Genomic DNA, 24,817 nt, shown 5'->3' on the forward strand with positions numbered 1-24,817 from the left:
CTCCAGTTATTTTTATTTGAATGTATAATCCCTGAATAAATGCCACTATGTTGATCTTAAGTGTTCAATGCCTCAGATATCCTCTCATACACTAAATGTATTGCTGGATCTTGGTGTATTAAAAAGTTAATAGAAAATGCTGTTTTGCATATGCATAAAACACAGCTTTAAATACTGATCATTTAGGATCCAGTGCTGCAAAGACTGATTTACATGAGTAATCTTTACTCCCACGACCAGTCCTGTTAGCTGCTGGGGGCCTTCTTGTGTGTCTATTGCTTATCCCTGGGAGTAGGGATTTGTAGCACTGGGTCCTGACCAAATCAAATCTTTTTCAGACACGTCAATTTCATTATTTCTGGCTATGGGTCAGATTTTCCAAAGTGCTCAGCACCCACCTGTTTCCATTGCTGGTCTGGGGAGCTCCGGGGTGCTCTGTGCACTTCCCAAAACCCGGCCACATTATGCCGTGGTCTGGCAGCACCGCGCTTTGGAAAATCTAGTCTCAAAACTCAGGCAAGTTGAAGTATGGAAAAGAAGGCATTTTAAGTCCTATAATTGCAAAAAAAGGCACTTGTACCTGCTTTAAATATTTCTTTGACAGACTGAAATGTTAGCCAAACAGAGCATTTGCTGAGAGCACCCTGGGAGGGATCAGCCCAGAGGCTAACTTAGTACTTTTCAAATAAAAACCCTCCCTCCCTTTAAATAAAAAGTAGTAACTCTTCCACTAAACCCCTAACATGGCTAGTCCAACCCTAATAATATGTAAATGAGCATAAGAGTGTTTGGGTGTGTCCTTAGTGCTGACCCATTGACATTTCCCCCAATAACCCTTTTGCAAGTGATAGGATGAAAATATGTAAAAGCTAAGGCCAGGTCCTCAGCAAGTGAAACAGCATAACTCCACTGGAGGCAATGGAGTGATACCAGTTTACACTGGCTGAGGATCTGGCCTCAAAAGTCAAATTCTGCCCTACGATGCTTGTGCAGGGCCCCAAGTATGTAGCTCAAAAGGCAAAGTCGGCCTCTAAGCCATTATGTGTGTGTGTGTTGGTGTTAAATATTGCAGAGTTCACAATTTGTCCTGATTTGATGCAAAAAATCTTGCTTCAGAACTGATCTGGGAGAGGGAAATGTTGCCTGTTTCATCCTGAATGGCCTCTTTCAACAAATGCTAGCTCCTTATGCTAAACAATCTGTTCCACCTTGTATTTAGCTGGGACATTGGGAGCACCTTTCACAGACCCACAGAAGAGCTCTGCGTAGCTCGAAAGCTGCTTGTCTCTCACTTCTAGACACAGGTCCAGGAAAAGAGTTTCCTTCACCTATCTTGTATCTCTTATATCCATTGGGGATTTTGTATCATAGACAATGAGAGCACTGTGCTCGTTCCATCCATTCATGCAACTCCAAGATGAGGACTGTGAATTCAAAGGTTTGCCTAGAAACAAGTGATGCCTTCTGAGTAGCCAATAGGATTATTTCTAATGCCACACTTGAAATAATAGCCCTGGCTGGCAGCTCTGTGTGGCTGGACTGGGGGTGGGCAGGCTTTGGTGGGGTATTTCCAACTATTGATATTTTGTAGTTTTCACTTCCTAGTTTTTGTGCTTCGAGAAGGTTCAAAGGAACAGGATCTAGTTTCCTTTTCAGCATCAACTTGGAGCCAGTGCCGGGTGCGGCAGAGCCCAGAACGTAGTCAGCTGCAGAGCAGAAGTCAGCTAGAGGGAAAGAGGCACCATGGAAGACGAAGACCTGATCTCCACCCAGGAGCGACCTGGTGAGGGCGTCATGGCCCCAGACTCTGGAGCACAGAGGTATTCCTCATCTAGGTTTTCAATCCCCTTTTATTTGCATTTCTTTGGGCAGGGGGAAGTAGGGAGGGCTCTGGAAGCGGGAGAAGGAAAGTGGGCTCCGTTAATGGAATGAAGGAGCCATTTAAATCTTGGTAGGGGGGAAAGTGTGAGCTGACGGAGTTTCAAGGGAAATGAGTTCTTCAGTGGTTGATCTGACCAGACTCCCAAGCAGGGCTTGAATGTTGAACTTGAATTTCCCTTCTTTCTCCTGAACTCAGATCTGGGCGGCTGGTTACTTTATTTTAACACGTGGGAGGGTAGGGGCCTCTTTAAAAAGACCAACATTAGAGCCCAGCTGCGTGACAGCTTGTGATGTCTGTGCAACTATCTCCCACCCCGCAGGAGGGGCTTTCCACCAACGAGGGGGAGTTGGGAAGCTGTTTGCCCTTTATTCCTTGCCCAACGCTGCACAACTCTCTCGGGAATCTTTGGCCCTATTTGTGAACTGGCCCCATGGTAACCAAAGCCCGACATGGGAATCGTGCAAAATCTCTTGAGTTATTTTATACCCTTGGCTGGTGACATCTGTGCCCTGCTCGGCCCTGTTCGTCCCAGTTCCAATGAGCTGTTTAGACATGATTCTGCGTACAAAATACACCCTTCTCGTTGTTTGACCAGCATGTGCCCTAGACACCCGTGTAGCAGACTTGACCCTACCTGTCTGTGGTGTGCGCACAGGAAATTGGGTCTATGGCGGCACATATCTGACCTGTAAATCATGCCACAGCTGGGCTATGTTTTTAAATGAGATCCTTTATTCAACACCCTTGACTGCCCCTTTCTGGAAATTCTCCCCTGGAGAATGTGATCTTCTAGGTACGTAGCGTCCCAGAGCTTGGACAATATAACTTTATTTTATGCCCCCATCTTCTGCTCAGGGTGCTAGCGATGCTTTTGTTTAATATCCAGTGTTTCTGGAATTCCTCTTGGCCTGAAGCATTTCTTGGATCAAACTTCCTGAGCAGATATCTGCCCTCCTCCGGGCTGTATCTCCCACAATCCCGAGCATTTGTACCAGTATATACAATCTTAATGGAAGGGCTTTGAGATCCATCTCCTGTGGTTTTATAAAACTGCTGCATTTGTACAAATCAGTAACCATCCCCTTAGCACAGAGAAATGCATTATTGGGATGCAGCCAACCGGACCAAACAGCCACAGCCACTGAGAAATCAGATGTCTCATGACATCAGGAGTTACCAGGCAGGAAGGTTTGCAGGACGATCAGAACAGGAACTTGGGGAAAAGAAAGTGGGGAAAGAGCCTGCTTGACCAGGCCTGGATCAGCTCTAGGCTGAATTTACTTTTTATGTCGCTGTGTGTGTGTCTGTGCTGTAGCAGCCACAGAGACAGCACATGCACAAATCGTGTGTTCTCCAACCGATGGGCCTGATCTTGCAAACCCGTACTCCTTTGAGTAGCCCTTACTCATGTGAGTAGTTCCGTTGACACCAATGGGACTGCTCCGTGAGAGTTGGCAGGATCTCCTCCTACAGCAAGGGAGCATGTCTAGCACAAAGCTTCTCGGAATATTTGTGGTACGCTTTATTACTTACTGCCTTGGGCCCATCAGTACATGTCTTGCCATCTTGTTAGTAAATGAGGGTCCCTCTAATCTCTCTCTGATCAATCTAGCTGCCTTTTTAAAACACCCTCCCCCTCCTCCCAATAACACCTGCTGAGAATGAAGGCTGGGTACAAAAAAGGTAGTCTGCAGAACTTGGAGCTTCTTTCTAATAGGTCGGTTCGTGGGTGACCTCATCAGCTGCTAGGTAGAAATGTAATTTGGGAGTCCTTTTTGAAACCTACTTTAATACCAATTGCTGACGAACTGTGTCGAGCAAGTTGAACTTGGGCAGAGTCCATCCCCAGATACATGCGCACCAGGCCTGCTGCTTTCACTGGGAGTTGTGCATGCGTATCTAAGCACAGAGCTGGCCTTTTGCAATAGGGCACTGCTCCTCCAGTATTCAGCATGCTCCCTGCTGGGATGCTCTTGTTTCTAGGACAGCTTTTCAGTCCATTAGTCTCCTAATTATTTCCCTTGCCAGATAATGCAGAGTTGCTCCATGTGCTTTCGCCTGGGAGAAAAAGCACATAGGAGTGTGTATAAAAGCATGTCAGATTCTTTATAAAAGCGATATTTTGTTAGGGTTTTTTAAAAATGTGCCTAAAGTTTAGGCTACTAAAATTATGCGTGTGTGAAATGAACTCGCAAAAGAACTATAATCAGAAAATCTATGTGTATGGAAGACAAAACAACAGGAAAAAGGAGAGAAGAACACAATGCAAGAAGAGGTATAGCAGTATGATTATGGTACTTTATCCATTACCCGAAAATAGGAATGGTCTTTATATACAATCAAATAGTTCTTTATCACCCAGTAATCTCTAGATTTCTTTATCCTCATGAACAAAGCTGTTCCCATTAATTAGGGGTTCCACTCTTTTATGTTAAGTTTTGAGTCTGATTTTCCAGAATCTCCAAATTGTATATACATTTTCAATAGTTATGCTTGACAATTCTTCTCTCTTAAGCAAGTCATATGCAATAAATGGACTGTGGGAACAGGAGCAGCAACATGGCCAATTTTCTACTCCCCTCCCCCAACATAATCTGGATTTTCTCATGACGAGCTGAGGATGCTACCTATGGATCTGATCCAATACCCATTGGAATCAATGGGAGTTTAACCATTGCCTTCAGCTGGCATTGGATCATGCCCTACATTAAGAGAATGTGGAAAATATGGAGACAAAAGGCATTTAACAATTGTGTACATAAACTACCCTAAACCGACATGCTTGCAAGTATACCATGTACTGCTTCAGAACCTCTTCAACTCTTTATTCCATGTAGCCTCTTTGAAGAGTTCTCTTCACAGTCCTAGATGTTTGATATTATTTTCTCCAGCAACCAACCCCCTGCACTCCTACCCCAACAAACACACACATACACATGCTCCCCCACCCCCCGTTTAGAAAACTGTTTCACTTCCCCTGCCAAGTCTCACATGGAAAGAAGAGTCTAGTTTGGACGAAGTAGCTGATCAGTCCAATCTAACCCAAATCTCCATGGTGTTAGTGTGGGGAGGGCATTGGCTAAATGACAGATGCTTTCAGATGGGCCGGAGTTTGACATAGCGGAATACACTGAAAAGTTCAGTGCCCGGACTGAGGATGGGCCGACCTGAGAACAATCGTTTTACCACTAAAGAAAATAATTACCAAAACTAAACCCTCCACTGCACATGCATGATGCACATCTCCTGGGGAGAGAATGAAAGAGAACGAACTCTCAATGCTCTACTGAAAGCTGTGCTGGTGAAGAGGGTGGTACAGAACCCCTGGAGAATAGCACGTCTGCTAACAGTGCCAATGCAGTGTATCCCAAGAGGCTGGCGGCTGATGCAGGTGGCTGCAGGTTGTGTTTGCTGGGCACTAGCCTCCCTCTGTCTTGTATCTTGCAGGAACTACTGCAGCCGTGGAGCCGTTTACTCTGCTGTCTCCATCTTGGTGGCCCTGTTGATTGCTGGCCAGGCCATCACCATTTACTTCGTGTATCAGCAGAGTGGCCAGATCGGCAAACTGACCAAGACCTCCCAGAATCTGCAGCTGGAGGCCCTGACCAGGAAACTCCCCCAAAGTGAGTAATTGCCCAGCGTGATTGCACTGTGTGGGCACAAGTCTAGGCCAGTTGGGTGAAGTGGCAGCTGTACTTCACAGTCCCAGAGCATTCCCCCGACTCTCTTGGCCGGTGGAGATCAAGCTCCCTGGAGAGATGGAGGAAAGAGTTCTGGAGAGTGCTATTAACAAGGCTCCTGGAATCATCTAGAGCTCCTGCTGCCCTTCTGGAGACGGTGGTTTTTGTGCTGTCTTACCCTACTGAGTCTCATCATGTTTCCTTCCTCGCCCCCAACCTGTGGAGAGGGGGAAGTGAAACTTGCAGGGGTGAGAGTTTTAATCAGAATGGATGGAGACCATCTGAGTGCTGCTTTCTCCTTCTGCCTGTTTGCTGCATGTGGGAGGAGGGAGACTTTCTGGTGCTATTCCTGGCCCTCGGGGTGAAACCTGGCTGTGATACCAGTACCTATCAAGTAACCATTTATTGCCTTGGCCCTGGGAAATGGGCTGGAATCTTGCCAGGGCTGGCTGGAGCATTGGCCACGGAGTCCGTGACTCCATGGGTGTTTCCCAGCCTGGGTGGACAGACTCACACTAGCTCTGCTGGACATCGCAGCACGGGAACAGCACAGGATAGGCACTGAACTCAGGCTGAGGGTGACAAAGTCCCATTAAGCTAAAACACAGGGACCCTTCTGCTGATTCGACTCCTGCTTATGGAGACACTGATCCCAGAATGGACTTTGGGGGTCCATTCATATCTCTCTCTCTCTCTCTCTCTCTCCCTCTCCCCTGCAGGTGCCAAGCCAACTTCCAAGCTGAGGATGGCAAAGTTCAGCATGCCCATGGTCATGAGGGAGCTGCCACTCGCCCCGAAGGTGGACATGACAGTAAGAGACATCCCCTGGATCACTCTGCATGTAGTTTTGGATGCTACTCAGACTACAAAACTGCTGCCAATTTGGGAACGTGGTTGAGTGGCTTCTTCCAAGCCTTGGGCCATAGCTGCTCTGTGGTCAGCAGTGAGAGAAGCAGAAGGCAGCCCCAGCCATCCTGCCTCTGAGACCTCAGCCAGCACCTTGCAGTGCTCACCAGCAGCTTGGGCTTCTCTCTTGTGGCCGGGGCTCCTGCTGCTGGTTACTGGGTCCCAACTTGTAGGGGTCCGTTCAGTCCTTGGATCTTCTGCCATCTAGAGTGACACACATGAAGTGCTATGGAAACCCACCCATTAGTACCTGGATGGAGACCACTATCTCCAACCTGTTGCATTCACACCAGTGACGGAGGGGTGAAAGTTCTGTGGCCCATTCTCTCCCCAGAATCAGAGGTAGTTGCCTTGCTCTTTCTTCTGAGCTTGCTTAGGGTGGAGTTTGTGTGCTGAGTCCATCTCGGACAGCGGCTGGGAAAGGGGAGCAGTTGGAGGTGGCCAGCTTGGTATTTCCCAAAGCTCAGCTGTTCTTCCGTGTGCTGTAGACAGGCCCGTGCAGGGATCATAGGCTTTGAGAAAGGTTCCACTTCCCGATGGGGTCCAGTATTTCCAGGAATTAGCGTGCCTGGGGTGAAGAAGTTCTGCTGAAGGTTCTTGTGGTGCAGCGTCCACGCTCACCAGCCTGGCTCCCTGGTAGCCAAGTGACTCTGTGTCTGCCAAAAAGAACCCCCCAAGTCTGGCCATGTCCTGCCCATCCTGTTCCCGCTAAAGGCCATCTGCTTTAAGTCTTTGGCTCTTCCGCTCCTCGTCCTGACCATCACAACTCCAATTCTCTCTCTCTCTAGCCCCTGGAGAACACGGCCATGCCTAGCAACAGCACCACGGACCAAGTCAAACACCTGCTTCTGGTAAGAGCCTCCTCTCTGTTCCTGTGGCTGCCTCTATCCCTCTCATGGGTCTGTCTGCAACACCCATGTATACTTGGGCACTTCCACAGACCCACTTCCTTTCAGCCCTATTAGCCTGTTGGTTCTTCTGGGCGAGGGGTATGGACTATTAAAGAGCCATTGGATTAGGAGCAGCCTTGCTTTTCTCTCTCTCTGTCCCTTCATCTGCTGCTCTCATTTGCTTAGGCTCATGGCTCAGTGTTCCCTTGTTCCCGGGGGGCCGGCTTGACTGTGGCAGGTGAGTTCTTTCTGGCTCCTAGGTCTCAGCCTGCTGTTAAAACTGTCCTATCCCCTTTGGTCCTCCTGTAGCGGGCAGACCCCAGCAAGATGTTCCCTGAGTTAAAGAATAACCTGATGGGGAATCTGAACCACCTGAAGAACACCATGACGGACCAAGACTGGCAGGTCAGTGCTCTCACTCGGTCAGCTGGCTAGAGGACCAGCTGCAGCTCCAGCTCCTCCTTTGCACCCATTCCAGGGAATAGCCTGAACTGGGCTGGTGATGGAATGGGGGTCTCCCACTGGGAGAATGGCTGCATTACATGGCAAAGCACAGCCTGCATTCGGGCTGCTGTCATGGTTACATTATCACTATTGCATGGGAGGCTGGGGATTCACAAGGGACCCGAGCTCTCCTACTCCTGTCTTTGTGCGGCACACGTGAGAACACAAAAGTGGGGAGGGCTCCAGTGTCACCCTGATCAGATGGGGAAAGGGGGGCTATGCCAGTTGGCTGGGGCATTCGTTTTTGTTGGGTGCATTTTATTAACAACACCTTCTTCCCCTTGTTGGTCTCTTGCAGTCGTTTGAATCCTGGATGCACAAGTGGCTGCTGTTTGAAATGGCCAAAACCCCCCAAACTGTGCAACCTACTGAGGTCCCAGCAGATGAAGGTATCAGGGTTATGGGTCACCAAATTCCTTCTGGGTAGGAATGGTCCTTAGGTAGCAATTGCAACCCAGGAGATCACTGGCCAAGGTTCAGAGCACCTTGGAGGGCAGTGGAAGCACATACCCTCTTGGAATGGTTTTGCTCTTTGGTAGCTAGGGATTTTTTCCTTCTCTAGAGTCCTCCTGTGTTCCTTTGAGAACTTCAATTTTTGCCAAACTTGTAGTCTTCACCCTATCCTTGAGGCTGCAAGTTATGGCCACTATTGGAGCACTGGGGGCACATCAGCCTGAGGAGTTGCTGTTGAGGGATGTAAGGAAAAATCCCAGGGAACAAGGGTTTGAGCTTTGCTGGAGGCCATACAAAACCTGATACTATGAGACAGCCCTCCCGCATCCTTGAGGCTGGGTGTGTCATGAGTCTGCTTTTAGCGGCTAGATTTCCAAAGCTGCATCTCCCGCTGGGAGCAGAGTGAGCCTTAGGCCAATCGCCGCTGCCTTAAGAAAACTCGGAAATTAGATTGGTTGACATTTTGGCTCTTCTCAAACCAGAGGGGCTGGCCCACTGGCTCTTTGCCTCGAAAGGGTTGCTACTTTGAATTCTTCCCCATCACAACAGAAGCAAAATTCATTCCACTTCCAGGATGGGGTGACCCTGGTGTGCACACATGAAGTGTCTATAAAGAACAATTCATTTTTAATCCAAATTATTACAGCTAAATGGGGGATCCTCATGGAAGGGGGCCAGTGCCCCGATTAAGGCCGCCCTCAGCAATGGGAGCATCCTATGGAGACAGACAAGAACCCATTTTTAAACAAGTCTGAAAAGCATTATAATCGCATACAATCCTGTATTGGATGCAAAGGTGCAACTAAGATTTCGCTGAGATGCCTCTCAGTTTCTCATCTAGCTGCTTCAGTATGGAGAGCTCCATGCCTGGATTTCCATGCCACTTGGTCACTCAGCAGTGGTTGGATGCATCCCCGTGAGCAGACTTTATATTAATACTGTCTCCATTAAGCAGCAGCCGTCAGCCTTTGTTATCATGACGCTCCATGGGTTTCCTGGGAGCAATCCCAATAAAGCCATTGTCCCAATGAAGGTAGTATATTTTTGCACAGTGGTATTCCCTATCCCTTCCCCAGCCCTCCCTGGGGTGGTGCCAAGGGGCCAGCCCAGTGTGGAGAAGTTCTTTGCACAATGTATCCCACCGCTGCTTCAGTGCTCATGCAAGCAAGCCGTTGGATTGGCTGAATTGCCTCAAGGGCTTAAGAATGCTGGTAAGAGCCCAGCAGGGGGGAAGAATAAAACATACTCATGAGTATTTTCCTGTGCTTGTTGCTTTAGTGCAATCTAAGTGCCAGGCGGAGTCAAGTTTTAGTGGTGTCTACCCGGGTCGGTTCCACCCCCAGTGTGACGAACATGGTGACTATCTTCCCAAGCAGTGCCATGCCAGCACGGGGTACTGTTGGTGCGTCTACAAAAATGGCACCAAGATCGAAGGCACTGACACCCGTGGAAAGCTGAACTGCCCTGGTAGGAGCTTATTTCACGTTGGCCGGCCAGGGGCAGGGGAGAGGAGCACATGTGCATGGAGATGCTGCCTGTGATCTCGTATGTTCTCGCTCCGCTAAGCCGATGAGCACAGTGGGTGTTGTGTCAATGGAGGGTCATTGGACTGGCTGGTAAATCAGTAATTCCGGGGATGTCGAATCCAGCCCAGAGCGTTCATTGGGAAACGGGATTCAGAGCACTGCCGTGCTCCTGTATCTGTACTGGGTCCTCTCCTGCGAACTCCTGAGCACGTTCAATTGTCATGGAAGTCAATGGAGCCGTTTTTTAGACACGCCGAGCACCCACAACTCCAAAGGAAACCAAGGAGAATTGTGAATACTCAGCAACTGGCCCTGTGGGAGTTGAGGGTGTTTAGCATCAACCAGCAGGTGCTCAGTGCCTGGCAAGATCAGACACTAGGTCATCAACGGGAAGAACCCAGATAACACAGTAGGAAATGCAGCCTATTAGGAGCAAATATAAGGTGGAGGATCGTAGACATGGGAAAATGACAAAGGGTGAGATTGCACTGCCTATGTCTGCCCAGAGTTGGCTGAAGAATGGGAACTATCCCCTTTGCTGGTACACTCCGAGTTCTCACTACCCCATATCCTGGGAGAACATTGATTCCCTACTTCTGGGCGCTCTTATGTTGCTACCATCTTTTCTGAATGGAGCACTCTGAAAATGTATGAACTGAAACTTCCACTCTTGTTGGCTTAGTCAAATGGAGATAGCTGTCACCATCTCAGCCCGGCCTGGCCAGTGCCCATGTCATGTGTAGCGGTCCTAGAGAGCCAGGGCAGTAGGACTATCTCAGCTGTGTCCAGACTCCAGTTTGGGCCCAAACATGGCTAGTGCCCCACAGAACCTTCCCTGAAGAAATGAAGGGTCTTTGCTCTCAGAGGCGGGGGAAGCTATCCACAAATCCCCGAGCTCCCCATTTTCATCCCACTGCTGGGTATTGCTGCTGAAGGTGGTGATCCCAAGTACAGCTGTTAGCCACAGAGAGAGAGAGAAAGAAGTGAAATGTCTATAACTCCTTGGTAAATCAGACACTGAGGAAAATCAGAGCCCACACTTCAGTGTGTTGGGCAGGTTATGATGAATACATGCATGTAATGATCCAGGCAAATATTGTAGGGAGACTAGCCTTGGCTCAGGCTAGCACAAAGCGTCCTAAATGTGTTGGTAGCCGAGGTGGACGTGCATATCTCAGGTGTGCTATAAAATGCCGAATCTCTTGCTGTGTCTTGCTGCAGTTACTCCGGGTGGTTTGGACACTGAAGAACTGATGTACTCAGGTGTGGATCTGCTGAAGCTGGATTCTGGGAAAGGTAAGAGTCTGAGCCAGCCTAGGGCTAGGGGCTATGACTCGGCGAGGTGTTGGGGAGAGTTGGCTGGAAGGTGACAACAATTAGATTCCTAGGCCCAGTGGCCAGGTGACATGATGCTGTGCTGTAGGGATGGTCATGAGTAAGCAAGGGAGATGAAGGAAGGACCTTTGCTGTCTGGGCTATAGTGGTGTTTTGATATATCGCCACTCCCCTCAAACTAATGAGACCCAAATGAAGGACACAGGGAAAATAGCATTATGTTTAGCTGGTGGGGCTATCTCTTTCAAAGGAAATTAGTGCTTTGTCCCACTCAGGTCTGCAGCTCAGCATCCCGTAGTAAATCAGGTTTACTGGGCCGGGGGATAGATGAGAGGTATGGATATCCCAGAAGCTGGGAAGCAAAGGTCTTCACAGACCTGGGCTACCTATCTAATGGAATCAGGAGCAGCAAGGGAAAGTGCTGTTTGGATTTTTATTTTCTTGCTGTGGTGTGGGAGCTTAAGGCTGGCACAAGTGGCTGCATGCCCAGGTATATGGATTCTGGATGGGAGTGAAATCTAGTCTTCACCCGTCGTGTCACTTCACATGACTCATGTCAATCCAGCCGGAGAGGTGCTTTGTATTGGCCTCACCCTGAAGGTGACTGGAGTAGAACAAAGAAATGACTGACGGTTGCTTCACTGAAACCCAGCCGGATGCAGTGAGTATCACTTCCTGGGTTCAGGTCTATCTAATTTCTTCCTTCTTTTCTCCCTTTCCCCCTAGATGTCGCCAAGTAGAAGAGGACGCAGAGGCCTGGCACCTCCTGTCTCCGCCTCCAGTTTGCAGAGTTACCGCTCACAGTCTCGCTCTTTTTCACTCATGCTTTTAAATTGCTTTCCTGAATTACAGCAGCAGCCGCTGAGAGCCTCTGTTCAGGCATTTATTATTGTTTATCGTCTTAGCAGGCGATCCAAATAGGTAGATTATAGATCCTGTCTCCCAAACCCAGTGCCTCTCCGTGTACCAAGATGTGCTGCAGCCAGCCAGCAGAATATTAGGACTTTTAGTGGAGAAAGGATGCAGTGGCCCCTGAACTGCAATCAAAGGCAGGCAAAGGATAAAGCTCTTAGTGCTTTCTTGGCTAATCAGAGCACATTAGCCTCTGTGTTTATAACCACAGGTGTCTAAATAGCGATGGGGCTGGTGCAGTACCACAGCTCCTGTAACATAAGCACTGTCCAGGGGGAAGAGGGGATCCAGGTCCAAAACATGGTCAATTTCAATTGAATTATCAGATACTCTGGACATGATCCCTCCCTCCCTTACAGCGGTGTAACTCCATTGACTTCAGTGGAGTTGTTTCTGATTTACACCAGTGTATGTGAGGAGAATCAGGCCCTATGTTCGCTTATAAATGGCTCTGAGGGTCTGGATGAGTTTGGTCTGCCACCAGTGGAGACTTGTCTGGTTGTTCCAAGAAAAAGAACCAAGTATTTGTGTGTGCGGGGCAGGGGTGTCCGTAAGGTTCTGACTGCCACAGCACTGAATGATAATGCTGGGGTATGTCTGTATCTCAGGTGCAACCTCCAAATTCACTGAACCTGCCAGCAACTCTTAAACATGTATTCAATGCTGATAAGTAGCACAGGCCTTCTCTCCCCCATCCTAAAGGACCAAGCTGGGGTAGGCAGCATCCCATCCTATGAAGCACATGCTATTCCAAATTACATGGTCAGGAGCATTCAGCCACTGAAATACCCTGATTGCTTGAGCAATGCTTTGCGCTTCATCACAGAGTTAAAGATCTTAGTTTGAGAACCTGGCTAGCAGTGGGTTCTGAAGCGCCTCTGGGTCCATGGGTCACCTCGGAGTGGTGGGGAAAATCTAATCAAGAAGAGGCTGTAGGAAGAGTTTATCACTCAAGCTAGAGTGGGTCAGTGGTTTTTCCTTACACTGAATAGACATTAAATGCAGCAGCAGTGAACTCTGATCTTCTTAACCAAAGTAAGTGGGCTTCAGAGGGACATTAGCATACTAGAGGAATGCAGGCTTCCTTTATTTTTTTAAACAGGCAAATGAGTTTATATGCCCATCCCTTGCTTAACCCTGGTTTTTGGTAGGATCTTTGTTGAACAGGTAACGTAATAGCTAATCTTAAAGCTAGAATTTTGTGTTTTGAACATATTCTATTGTTACAGCATAACCAAACTCACAAAGCTGATGATTTCAAATAAACTTTTAATAATGACTGCCACTAAAAAAACTGCCTGGAAGCTATTTCACAAGCATTTCTTGGGCAGGCCAGGGTCTTGTTAAAGTAGTTGGCAAATCAGATGTTATTCAAAATAAGTCTCGAGCAAGTATATCTGTTCCACTGCCTATGTGGACTTGCCTGTGTTTGTATAGGTGGGTATCTGCCTTCTGTTCTCCACAGCCTAGCCCTAGTGACTATGTGCTTCTGCTCAGAGCATCACTGGCAGTCCATCCATGCTGTTTACTACGTAATCAGTCTGCTTGAGGCCCCTCCCCCCACTGCTAAACTTTCCATAGCACAGAGCAGCACCCATCAGGCCCTTTGATGGTACCCATTTCCACTGGTACCAGCTGGCGGGTGCTTTCTCTGAAGCGAGGGCTGGAACATCTCCCATCCTTCAGGCACCAGCCAGCACAAAGAATAGAGAAGGCCTTAGGGCCAGGAACGACTATCTCCCCCTCTGGCCCAGATGGGTGGAGAACCTTTTCCACTGGTCCAACTCGGTGTTCGACGCTTGCATCACGTCTCCATAGCCACGGCCACAGACTTCCTGCCCGAGCCTGTCATTCCTTTTTCCTTTAGCTTTCAAAGGCACATGGGATGCATTTTGCAGCTAAAGTCAATGAATTTCAAATGCAAGGTCCTGGGATTGATTTTCATTCCACTTGGTAAAATGAGGCAGGGCTGGCAAGGGATGAGCAGGAGTTTGTGGAGTGGTGCTATTGAATGGGGGAGAACTCTGGGGGCAAAGGGGCTGCTGAAGGCTACCCACTCCATGACTCCTATGCCAAAGGACATGTGTCTGAGCTCAGCCTCTCAGAGTTTGGCCTGTTCTCCCATTGGCACAAAGGATCTTGTTTCACACCGGAGACTGAGGAACAGCAGTGCCTCTTTGTCTCTCCCCACTGAGGTAAAATACCCAGGGCAGGCAGCTCTTTGTAAGCCGCCCCATACTAGGGCCTGCCTGCCACTGCAGCGGGAAGGACTCAGCTGTATCTACTTCAGATTATGAATACCTGGAGTCTGCATGGCTGACACAGCTCTGTCCTTTTAAGGCAGACAAATGATGTTATTGACCAACTGCTCCCCTCCCCCCTCCTTGTGCAGGTTATGCCTCTGAGGCTATGGTGCAGGCAGAGTTTGGGGCCTGCTGGAGGAACCTGAGGAAGCAGGAGCACTGTGAAGTATGTTTTTATAGGGTGGGAGGCTCCCCAGTAGCAGCCTTCAGCCCCTAGAGTCAGCATTAGCTTGGATGAGCTCAGCCAAGCCAACGGGGGAGAGGAATTCTAGAAAATCTCCCCCCCGCCCCGAGCTCTGATGCACATTTGGGCTAGGACCCTTTATGATTTGCATGTTCACCCACGCAACTTAGTGCGTGAGCAGAGGCTGCTCTGTTCCTGACCCAGTACTTCACTCCTTACCTAGGGGGCCCACCTCCAGGCATGAAGAGGAGGATGGTCTGTCACCCCTGCCCCTCAGTGGAGGGTCCCATTAGTACCCCCTGGGGTGGTGGGTTCTATGACATGAATCTGGACTAAGGCACCCTACAGACACATTTTGCACTGGCTCCCGCACCCAGCCCTAAGAGAGCAGCAGCTTGTGGTCCCTGCCCATGAGTCTGCCTTTGAACCTTTCACCTCTGGCTCCCATCAAGTTGCCTCTGCCCCTGGGCTGTAGGTCAAGGATCCAGTGCTCCTGCAATGCCTGGTCAGCAGGAGGGTCTCTAAACGATCATTCCTACCAGCCTAACAGAGCAGGGCACAGCTCACTCATCTTCTCCACCCGTCCCCCTTGAGGTCTTGTCCTCGCAACAGGAGAGAGGTGTGTTTTTAACTCCCCTTTAACTAACTCAAGCTAAAAGCCCAGAGAAGACAAGGCAGTTTATAATCTTCAGACACAGCAGCAGGGTGAGTTAAAGCTGGAAGAGTGGGGAGGGGAGAGGAGGAAGAGCCTTGTCTTTACCTGGACACGCTAGCTTTTGCACGCTGGCATTGTAACTTGACATAAGCAAGCACCACTTTGTCATAGCAAAGATAAGGCCTCAGTATCCATTCAGCCAGACCCAAGGATCTGACCTGCAGCTACTTTTTAATCGCACCCACCCCCCGTAGAGTCCGGACCACCGGGATCTCATGTACTTTAAACTTTCAGTAAAGTTTAATAAGCTGCCGTATCCACATGTTATGAAGGGCTTAAACACACACAGAATATCAGCGTTGGAAGGGATCTCAGGAGATCATCTAGACCAACCCCCAATTTTTGCTCCAATCTCTCAATAGCCTCCTCAAGGCTGAACTCACAACCCTGGGTTTAGCAGGCCAATGCTCAAACTACTGAGCTATCCCTCCCCCATGTTCCTTTTAAAAGTGTTGCCCTTCCTAGAGCCCAGTCAGGGACACACTTCCAATCAAAATCTATTTTATTTCTGTGTTCCAAAAACAAAACCCCAAGAACGCAGCCTAGGCCAACAGTGCCTTGTGCATGCCGCTGCTTGAATACAGCCTCTGACAGGACCGAGGAGGTAATACCTAGAGAACCTGGTTTTAAAGTTATATTATAAAGTGAACCCAAGAGCTGTTAGGTAGGTAGCAAAAAGACAGACACCGCAATCACAGAAAGATTGGAAGTTTCTCTTAAAAAATATAGCTCTGGAGAGACATTGCTGCACATCACTTCTAAGAGGGGACTTGTCGCACCGTAGGAGCCGGCTTCTTATTCCCTTCGTCCAAGGGGCTGCTCTGTTTGCCTCCTTTCATTTGGTTACAGTGCAATGGCTGGGGCGTTTCCGGGAGAGCAATATACACTTAAGTCCATTCCCAGCCAGGTGGTGGATGAGGCAGCAAGTACAATGCTTGGCTCTAAAAGTCACAGTTAAAAGGAGAAGTTATAAATTAAGATTTAGAAGTTTAAGTATTATCTTTTTCTTTAAAAAAAATAATCGAAGAGCATTTCTTCCACCCCTTTGTCATTCATTCGTTGTCGGCCATCCGAGGGAGTGCTCTATAGGAGAAGAAAAGATTTTGTTATTTCTTCTCCAAGTCCAGCCCACAGAGATGGAAAGGCCTATTACACGGCCACAAGGTGACCCGTTAACTCCCCTAAGCAAGGATCCCCCTTCGTAGAAGGGCAGTACGATCTGCTCTTACATCTCCCCCAGCCTCAACTTCTTTGTAAAAGGCTTATTAATTCTAGTCCTGTCACTCACAAACCTTCAGGACAAATGAGCTTCCCTTGGGCTTGTATCCAAAAACAAAAAGGGTCCTTGGCTTGGAATTTTGGATGCTGGATTCTCGTTCCTAGATCTTGGTGCCCTTGTGCTAGAGAAGTGGAGCGCCAAGCTCTGAATGCATTTTGGGCCCCAAGGCTGTAGTAGGTTTGAGTGTGAGCCTTGCACCTCCATCCCCCCAGCACTGGCATTCATGGGCCACCCTGTGAACCAGCCTGTCAGTTCTCAGTTGAGCAGGAAGTAAAGACTCCCAGAGAAAGGTCAGTAAGAGAGAGAGAGAGATGGACAAATTCCCCCATGACTAGTAGCACCTTCACTTCTATTGTCTAAAGTTCAAACTTCCCTCAAGCTCTGAGAGGAGCGGGGGCAGAGTCCTACGCTGTTTGAATAGGGAAAGTAATGCCAGCGACGCAGGAGTGGTTGACCACAAATAAAAGGGTGCCAGCGGCACTCACAGCTGGTGCAGTGAGGAAGCCGGAAAGCTGACTACAGCACTGCCAATGCTCAGGCGAGATGCAAATCTGGCTGGCACTGGAGCCAGCCCAGTGCTGAGGAGAGAAGTGCCAGCCTGCTAGTGAATCTGAGCCCTTGGATTGGCTATCTGTCCCATGTGCCTGCCTCCTGGGGCAGAAAAACTAAATCAGAGCTGGTCAATCTGGAGCCAGTCTCATGGGGGGAAGAGCTAAAGAGCCCAGCAGCTCAGGGTGACTCCTCCCCCTCCTCTACTGGGAGCAGTGGGGCACCTGTGCTTCTCCCCTACTCTAGCACCTGGCCCAGAGGGGGAGGACAGGGAAGAGATCAACAATCAGAGGAGACCCGGAACACACACAATACATTGTCTAAAATAAACAAACAAACCCCCCCCACCCTGTGATTTTTGGCCTCTTGAGGTTGGCAGTGCTGTGACCAGAGAGGCCGTTCCTGCACGGTGTGTCGCTGGTGACAATTAGGAACTGGCTGGAAGGTTCTGGGGCTAGCAGGTAAGCTCAGTGGCTGGTGCAGAGCCAGCCAGTTGGGGAGACTTGCTTATACTTCCTGGCACTACAGCTGCTCTTAGGAACCAAAACTGCCAGGGCTCGGGGAATTCCAGATCCTGTGCTGGGAGCGGAGGCCCAGATGCGAGTCCTGCACAGACAGATCTTCAGGAGAACTGACAGGGGCATGGCGAGCTGTCCTGTCACTATTGCTTAACGCTGTGGATCGAGTTATTCTCAGAGCCATGCTTTGTGGTGACCCATTCCTGGTGAACTCTGTGAAAACCTAACGTACATCAGGAGAAAAAGGTCCCATCTCCCTCTCCTCCCATTGAAAGCTTGGGCAGGACTTCAAGGGGGAAAGACTGAGCCCTGCATGGTGCTATTTCCATACAACTTCTTCCTATGCACAGGTATGGGTCCATTCTCCCAGACAGACGGGTGTGCTCCCACCCACCCCCAGGCACGGAGGTCGCTTGTTAAAGGCCATGTTTTAAAACAAGTAGAGTCAGGTGCCACAGAACAGCTCCTCGCCACCCAAGAATTCAGGTCTCAGGGTTTTGAGTTCAAAGAGCTAAGGACACGTCTCCATAGCCCACTTACCTTCTCACAAGGATCCCTCGAGCTCAGCATCTTTCTTCTAGGAAAAAATGAAAATAAAAATCAGTAAAACCCCCATATGAACTGGACCCAGTAGAGCCAATTCTATAGCCTGCAACAGTCACGGGAGGCTTCCTTGCTAACTCCACAGAAATGGACATTTCCTCCTCACAGTTTCATCGGATGGCTGAGATCAGCTTTCCAGTTGTCCAGAGGCTTTGCTCCTACTGCTACTCCTCTCTCCTGCCTCCCTCCCCTTCACCCCCCTGCAGTTTTTAGCTGAGTGATTCATTTTTGCAGAGCCTGCTGGGAAGTGCAGCCAGGGCTTCCCCACCGTGATCTCTTTGCTGGGGAGAGGCGTGAGCCCCCTGGAGCAAAGCTCTCTTTATCGGCAGGAGCAAGGCGGCATGGAGCACTCCCTCCACACACAGCCAGGAACTCAGGCAGGCGTGAGCGAGTCTAAGTGTTACTACAGCAAGGGAAAACCCCCTCCCTCCAGCAGTGCCAGCCACTGCCCCTCTCAGCACCCACCCGCCCTCACACAGGTCAGAGGACTCATCTGACACGGAGATCAGGTCAGTCCATCCCTCTCCAACACCACTGACATGGCCACGCCTTGAAGGGGCCAGCTGTAGGATGCAGCTCGGTCTGGCTGTGCAACCAGACGCTGCTGCTGAGATGCTGGAGAAGGGAGCCACGGATACTAATCACTTTATGCTCTGGGTACCTGCTCACTAGGGACAAGACAGAAGCCAGCCCTCTCTCACCCAGCTCCGGGGGGACTGAAGTGTGTACACACCCACTCACCTTTTTTTTCTTTTTTTTGTGGGTGGAAGCAGACCCGTCCGTGCTTGCCTCCACTCCAGATGCGGCCTTCTTGCTTTTCTTCTTCTTCTTGTCTTTTGCGGTCTTCTTCTCTGGGAGAGATAAAAGGACCGGGGTGCATGTGAAAGGGGACTGGGTCAGAACTGCACTGGGGGTCAGACACCGTCTCTGCCTCGCCCAGCAAGCCTTTGGCTGTGCCCCTGCTAGCAGCTTCCTCACCCTTGCCTTGCATTGCTCCATCAGGCTAGCAACGGTGGCAGTGAATGCCCAGCCCAGCCGCTCAGGGCCCACCAGCGCCCGAGGGACATTGCGAGAGGGAAGCTGGAATGCCTTTGAGAGCACGCCCCCGTTCTATCCCACGCTGCACAGGGCACATGCAAGCATCTCTCGGGCTGGAGGCACTGACAGGGGCAGCGGTAGCTAGGCCCTGTACTAACATTTCAGCCCGCTCACATCTCTGTGGTGACATGGCCCAGGGCAGATTCCCACCACAGCTGATACTGCGAAGCAAATTGGGGGTTCTCTGAGATGGGGCATGCGTGGGGGAGAGCCAGGCTTGGAGGTCACTGGCACTGAATACACATACAATTAAGAAACAGAAGAGCAACATGAGCAAACTGTTCTAAGAGGTCTTAATTCTTGTAGGGCTGGAGCATCCCTTCACCCCACAGAGCCCACCCTGGACAGCCTGTCCATCTACCCCACGCTGTGCTGTCGGGCCCCCTCCCAGACGAGAAGTTGGATTTTTATATGATCGAACAGGATCTGCTGCGGTTTCGATAGTCCTCTCCCTTTTCTGTCCTTTATTCTGGCCCCTCCCTCCGGGAGCTGGCACCTCTAGTCTGCAGTCCTGTGCTCTGCCAGGTACCGTGGGAATCTGCAATGCCCTGGTGCAGAAGGCAAAGCCTTAGCAGGAGCTACCTGCAGGGTAGGGGCAGAAACTGCTCTTTTACTTGGAAGTGACAAAGTCCAGCCCAGCTCCATTCTCTCTCTCTCGCCCCCCGAGCAGCGCTAACGGCATGGAGTCATCTTCGGGGATCGCTATGGTTCACTGCCCCGCTGGGACATACAGTAACAATACGCAGCCAGGCAGGGCCCGCTGTGAAGAGTGGGAGTGCCAGGCTGGCGCTGTGAAGACGACAGCTCATTGCAGAGCCTTTCAAACATGGGGAAAGGGTTTGTCAGTGAGAACACCCAGCTCATCAGCACTTCTGCCACACACTCTGGGAGCTGGTGCTGATCACAACCCCAACCTCCATCCTGCCTGGCTGGGAACTTCACCCTCCGTTTCTTAGAACCTGCCTGTGGCCTTTGTCAGGCACCAGCTGGGAGCTGGCACAGCCAGCCAGCTTGGCTTCAGCCCTTTAGGGCTGGGCAGGCACTCAAAGCGCGGCAGGGTTTCACCAGTGGCCCCTGGAATAGCTCTGTAAAGCTTGTAACTGGCAGTGGCTTGCCCAGTCCTTGTCGGCATGGCATGCACTAAGCCTGCCCACTGGGTCCTGCCGGTATGCAGAGTAGGGAAGAGAGGGGGCCCAGAGCGATGGGCCAGGGCATAAGGGCATTTCTGGAGAAGGGGCGGAAGCAGACAAACTCCTCCCTCCAAGCATTGCTGCGACGGACTAGCAACGGCGGCAGGACAGCTCTGCGGACAGACACGTGCCCGGTGTGCAAGCCAGACAGATGGGCAGGCCGCAGTTGGAAGCAGAGCTCGTCACTGCCTGCAGTCACCTTTTAACAGCAGAGTCATTCTCTGACCCGGGGTAACATTTATTCAGTCGCTTGCTTAACTAGTTCAGCTCAACACTTGACTGGATTTGGGGGGCAGCAGCTGAGCCCCAAGCTAACCCTTAGGAACCAGGCCCTCGGGTGCCATTTAGGGGATCCTGCAGTGGAGACCAGTGTTGGGATGAGCAGCAGGCACTAGCCTGTCTACAGAGGAGTGGGGACAGTCGAACCGGGTGAGGGACAGCAGCAGGGCCCTTACTTTTACTGGCTTTCTTCTTCTTCTCCTTGCTGCCCGCTGATCTCTCCCCTTTGCTTTTCTTCTTTTTGGGAGTCTCGAGGCCGCTTTTCAGCTTCTTCGGCTTGGGCTCCGCGGGGCCAGCGTCCCCTGGGGCCAGCTTCCTTTTCACGGAGGATTTCTGCTTCTTGTTCTCTTTGTCCCCACGCTTTGGTGCTTTCGCTGCTTTCAAAGGCTTGGCTGATGCTGCAGGGGTTTTCTTCACTTTCTTCTGCTTCTTCTTCCCTCCCTCCAGCTCCCCTGGCGCTGGCCCTCCTGGAGCCTTGGCAGCAGTGGTAACCCCGTCTTCGCTGTCGCTCATCGAGCTCTCCCTCTCCGACTGAGCGATGGACAGTAGAGCATACGGTGATGGCGTCCCCAGAACGCCCGCAGGACCGCCAGCATTCTGCGTCACCACCAGGGCTTTCTTTGCCCGCGAGGCTTTGTAGCTGGCGCCTCCTTCTCCCGCTTTCCCTGCCGCAGTTTCTTTGCTAGAGGCCACTTTTGTGGCGACTGCTTCGGCTCCAGAAGAGGACAACTTGCTCTCTGTGGGCACAGTTTAAATAAGAGGATTTAAGGAAGAGATTTGGTTATGACCCAGCCCACTCGAGGCAGGCTGGTGTTTAAGAGACGCCTTTGGTCCCCACCCCCAGACACTGTAATTTGCAGGTAGTTGTGTCATATAGAAATAGTCATTAATCTCCCCAGAACATAATGGTATATTGTTACAGGGCTCTGTGAGGGGGAATGGGGGAAGTGCATTAACTCAGAGTACAAAACCCAGGTTTGGGCTACAAATTAAGAGTCCAAAGGGCTCATAAGAACATAAGAACGGCTGAACTGGGTCAGACCAGATGCTTCAGAGGGAACGAACAGAACAGGGCATTCTGGTCCCCAATGTTTGCCCTAAAAAAACCCCCAAACCAAAAACCAAACAAACAATGTGAGAATTTTAAGTCTCTACTCAGGAGAGGCCCAGACTAAGAGCACTGGCTGGATCTGTAGGTGTACAGACACGGCTGTACATGGGCAACTTGCACTACAACTGTCTCAAGACAATGCTCTTGCATCCCTCGACTTTGAGAGTGTTGTGAGGGTAGATTCTAGATTACAGTGATCCCTTGCAGACATCTTGTCTGACTTCCTGAACATCACAGATCACAACACAGCTGTGTAAGGAGGATACTGACGAAACCCAACAGATCTTTCAGTCTTGGGTTTCTACCATTCACTTACAACCATTCAACAGCAGTGGGGAGAAAGGTTTTTAACCACACAAAAATGATGGGGGTATGGAACGGCTGCCATATATCAGGAGAGATTAACAAGGCTGGGACTTTTCAGCTTGGAAAAGAGATGACTAGGGGGATATGATAAAGGTCGATAAAATCATGACTGGTGCAGAGAAAGTAAATATGGAAGTGTTGTTTACTCCTTCTCATAACACAAGAACTAGGGGTCACCAAATGAAATGAACAGGCAGCAGGTTTAAAACAAACAAAAGGAAGTATTTTTTCACACAACGCAGTCAGCCAGCCTGTGGAACTCCTTGCCAGAGGATGTTGTGAAGGCCAAGACTATAACAGGGTTCAAAAAAGAACTAGGTAAGTTCATGGAGGATAGGTCCATAAATGGCTATTAGCCAGGATGGGTAGGGATGGTGTCCCTATCCTCTGTTTGCCAGAAGCTGGGAATGAGTAACAGGGGATGGATCACTTGATTACCTGTTCTGTTCATTCCCTCTGAGGCACCTGGCTAAGGCCAGTGTCGGAAGACAGGATACTGGGCTAGATGGACCTTTGACCTGACCTGATATGGCCATTCTTATGTTCATACAGTCTGTTTCAATCATCCACCAAATAGCTCTGTTCCCTTGTGTTTCCCTTTGGCAGGCCCTTCCCCAAACAAACATTTCTGAATGACACGCAACAGAGACAGCTCCATGGAAGATGTAGCAGGTGAGTATTTTGTTGGTAGCATTTGATAAAGTGATTCTTAAATCGGCATTTATCAAGCGTTGACACATTTCCAATCAAAAACGGTTCCCAGGAGAAGTGCAGCATATATTTGAAGACAAACACCTTGCAAGTTATCAGGTTAGAGAGCTCTCATTGCTCGCTGGTCTTTGACTTTAGAAAGAAGTTTGGCAACTATCACTAGAAATGTTAGTTAAACTTCGGGATTCAGAATAGCCTTGCACAGGGGAACACCCTGTAAGCTGTATACCTGAGCAGTTGTATGCTTCTCAAAACTTCCCAACCACCCCCTCCCGAAAGGATGCAGAACCCTACGACAGCTTGCAATGTTTCTGGAGGTGTCCAGCAGGGGGCAGCAGCAGACTGCCACAGTAAAGGACACAGTGGACTTGTGATTCGCACTCTTCACCCTGGACTCAGATTCAGAGATGGAGAAGACCTAATAGATCATCTACTTCAGCCCTGCCAATGCAGATTGTCCCCCCCAGCATATATTCTCCAAGCTCATCTAAAAGTCCCAGCTGATGGGGTTTCCACCACTTCCCTTGGAAGATTACTCCATGGTCTAGGGTGTCTGGAGCCCTGATACAACGCACATTTAGGAGCCAGCTCTAAAGCTGCTCGGGTTTGCAAGCTAGATCACAGCCCTAGGACTGACCTGCCTTCTGTTTGGCTGCTGTCTCCTCAGCATCCGTGTCGGAGTCACTGCTGTCACTCTCCGAGACGTCAGGCAGGGCTGCTTTCCCAGGTTTGGCGAGGGTGCTGGCAACAGCAGCTGCTTTTCTACGCCCCGGTTTGGGGGAGGTCAGGGAAGCAAGATTTTGCACTTGGGGTGCTGCTGGAGCCTTAGAAAGACCTAGATAACCTGTGAGAAGGGACTGAAGAGCACACGTACGCCGAGTGAGAGACACCGTCACCGGGGCTGGACCCTCTTGCCTTCACCCAGGGCATTTTAACTGCCACCCCCAACTGCCCCTTGAGCAGCCCTCCAGGTTGGCAGGCTCCCCTCAGCTGCCCTTTGTGATTTGGGGCCACTGGAAAGTGGAGAGACGGAAGCAAAGTGCACCTACCAACACACGACACAGGGAGACCAGGGGTTTGTAGGGAGCCCACCGAACTTTGGGCTCTACCCCACTGCTCCATTATTAGCCTCTCTCCTGTTCCACACCCCGGGCCATGGAGGTGGGTACAGGAGTGTGCTGGGGGTACCCCAGTGCCGGGCGGGGAGTGGCACAGCTGGGGTAGCACATGGAACAAAACCCAAACAGGGAGGTTATGTATATGGCTGCTTGATGAGTTTATGACATATGTAGTAATCCACTGTATATTTGCTCCTTTGCTCTCTCCCTGTTAAATGTGCCTAGGGGAGGTTTTTGACCATCAGTGCATTCCTACGCTTGATGCAAAGCTGATGCATTACAGATGTACTGCGCTCCCTAGATATTACTAATAAAGGGGTTTACTGGCTTAGACATGGGTGTAGTTACAAATAAAGTTGCTGCTACGAGCATGGATAGTTTCCTACGGTTTGGCTATTTCAGTGCTGCAAGCCTCCAGGTTCCAGTACGTGCCATTTTATTCGACGGCCACGTCAATACAGCACCAGGCCAAGGGCCCAGCGCAGCGCTGCGACGGTCCGCAAGCGTGCAGGAGTGTTCCAAACACCCGAGTTCAAAGTCTTCTCCCCTCTCACTTCCACAGGAGGCACGTGAAGCCCAGCATCCTTCAACCCGCCCACCCAGCACCTGAGCGGGTGCGACTTTAGGACTCCAGGTCAGCAGCAGCTGTTTACCCCAGTTTTATCCCAATCTTACAGAGTAGAGGAGAAAGGTGACAGCCCCAGC

The 24,817-nt window shown here is 50.1% G+C and overlaps 2 protein-coding genes across 11 annotated transcripts in view; one reads left to right on the top strand and one right to left on the bottom strand.

Moving 5' to 3' along the window:
- The first annotated feature begins 1,251 nt into the window (after positions 1-1,251).
- CD74 (CD74 molecule) lies at positions 1,252-24,803 on the top strand. Of its 3 annotated transcripts, XM_043520135.1 has the most exons (11): positions 1,536-1,820; positions 5,330-5,505; positions 6,282-6,373; positions 7,257-7,319; positions 7,668-7,763; positions 8,161-8,251; positions 9,594-9,782; positions 11,063-11,137; positions 11,590-11,594; positions 20,395-20,404; positions 24,790-24,803. In XM_043520135.1, the coding sequence occupies exons 1-11, from the start codon at positions 1,744-1,746 to the stop codon at positions 24,792-24,794; spliced, it is 879 nt and encodes a 292-aa protein (XP_043376070.1). In that variant the 5' UTR covers positions 1,536-1,743; the 3' UTR covers positions 24,795-24,803. The 3 variants fall into 3 exon arrangements, with proteins under 3 accessions (XP_038268868.1, XP_043376070.1, XP_043376069.1); XM_038412940.2 differs by lacking the exons at positions 11,590-11,594; positions 20,395-20,404; positions 24,790-24,803 and adding an exon at positions 11,903-13,382 and having other exon boundaries at positions 1,252-1,820; XM_043520134.1 differs by lacking the exons at positions 11,590-11,594; positions 20,395-20,404; positions 24,790-24,803 and adding an exon at positions 11,901-13,382 and having other exon boundaries at positions 11,063-11,141.
- The window catches only part of TCOF1 (treacle ribosome biogenesis factor 1), a 38,390-nt gene continuing 29,347 nt past the window's right edge, over positions 15,775-24,817 (bottom strand). For 7 of the 8 annotated variants that reach the window (XM_038412939.2, XM_038412935.2, XM_038412933.2 and 4 more), the window contains exons 14-18: positions 23,632-23,851; positions 20,983-21,543; positions 18,981-19,090; positions 18,177-18,213; positions 15,775-16,373 (exon numbers count right to left, since the gene is read on the bottom strand). In XM_038412939.2, the coding sequence (XP_038268867.1) occupies positions 18,181-18,213; positions 18,981-19,090; positions 20,983-21,543; positions 23,632-23,851 (924 nt within the window). In that variant the 3' untranslated portion in view covers positions 15,775-16,373; positions 18,177-18,180. Of the gene's footprint in view, positions 16,374-18,176; positions 18,217-18,980; positions 19,091-20,982; positions 21,544-23,631; positions 23,852-24,817 lie in introns of all 8 variants that reach the window. The other variant, XM_043520132.1, reaches the window with a different exon arrangement.

The sequence above is a fragment of the Dermochelys coriacea genome, chromosome 8 (genome assembly GCF_009764565.3).
Source record: "Dermochelys coriacea isolate rDerCor1 chromosome 8, rDerCor1.pri.v4, whole genome shotgun sequence".
NCBI lineage: Eukaryota > Metazoa > Chordata > Testudines > Dermochelyidae > Dermochelys > Dermochelys coriacea.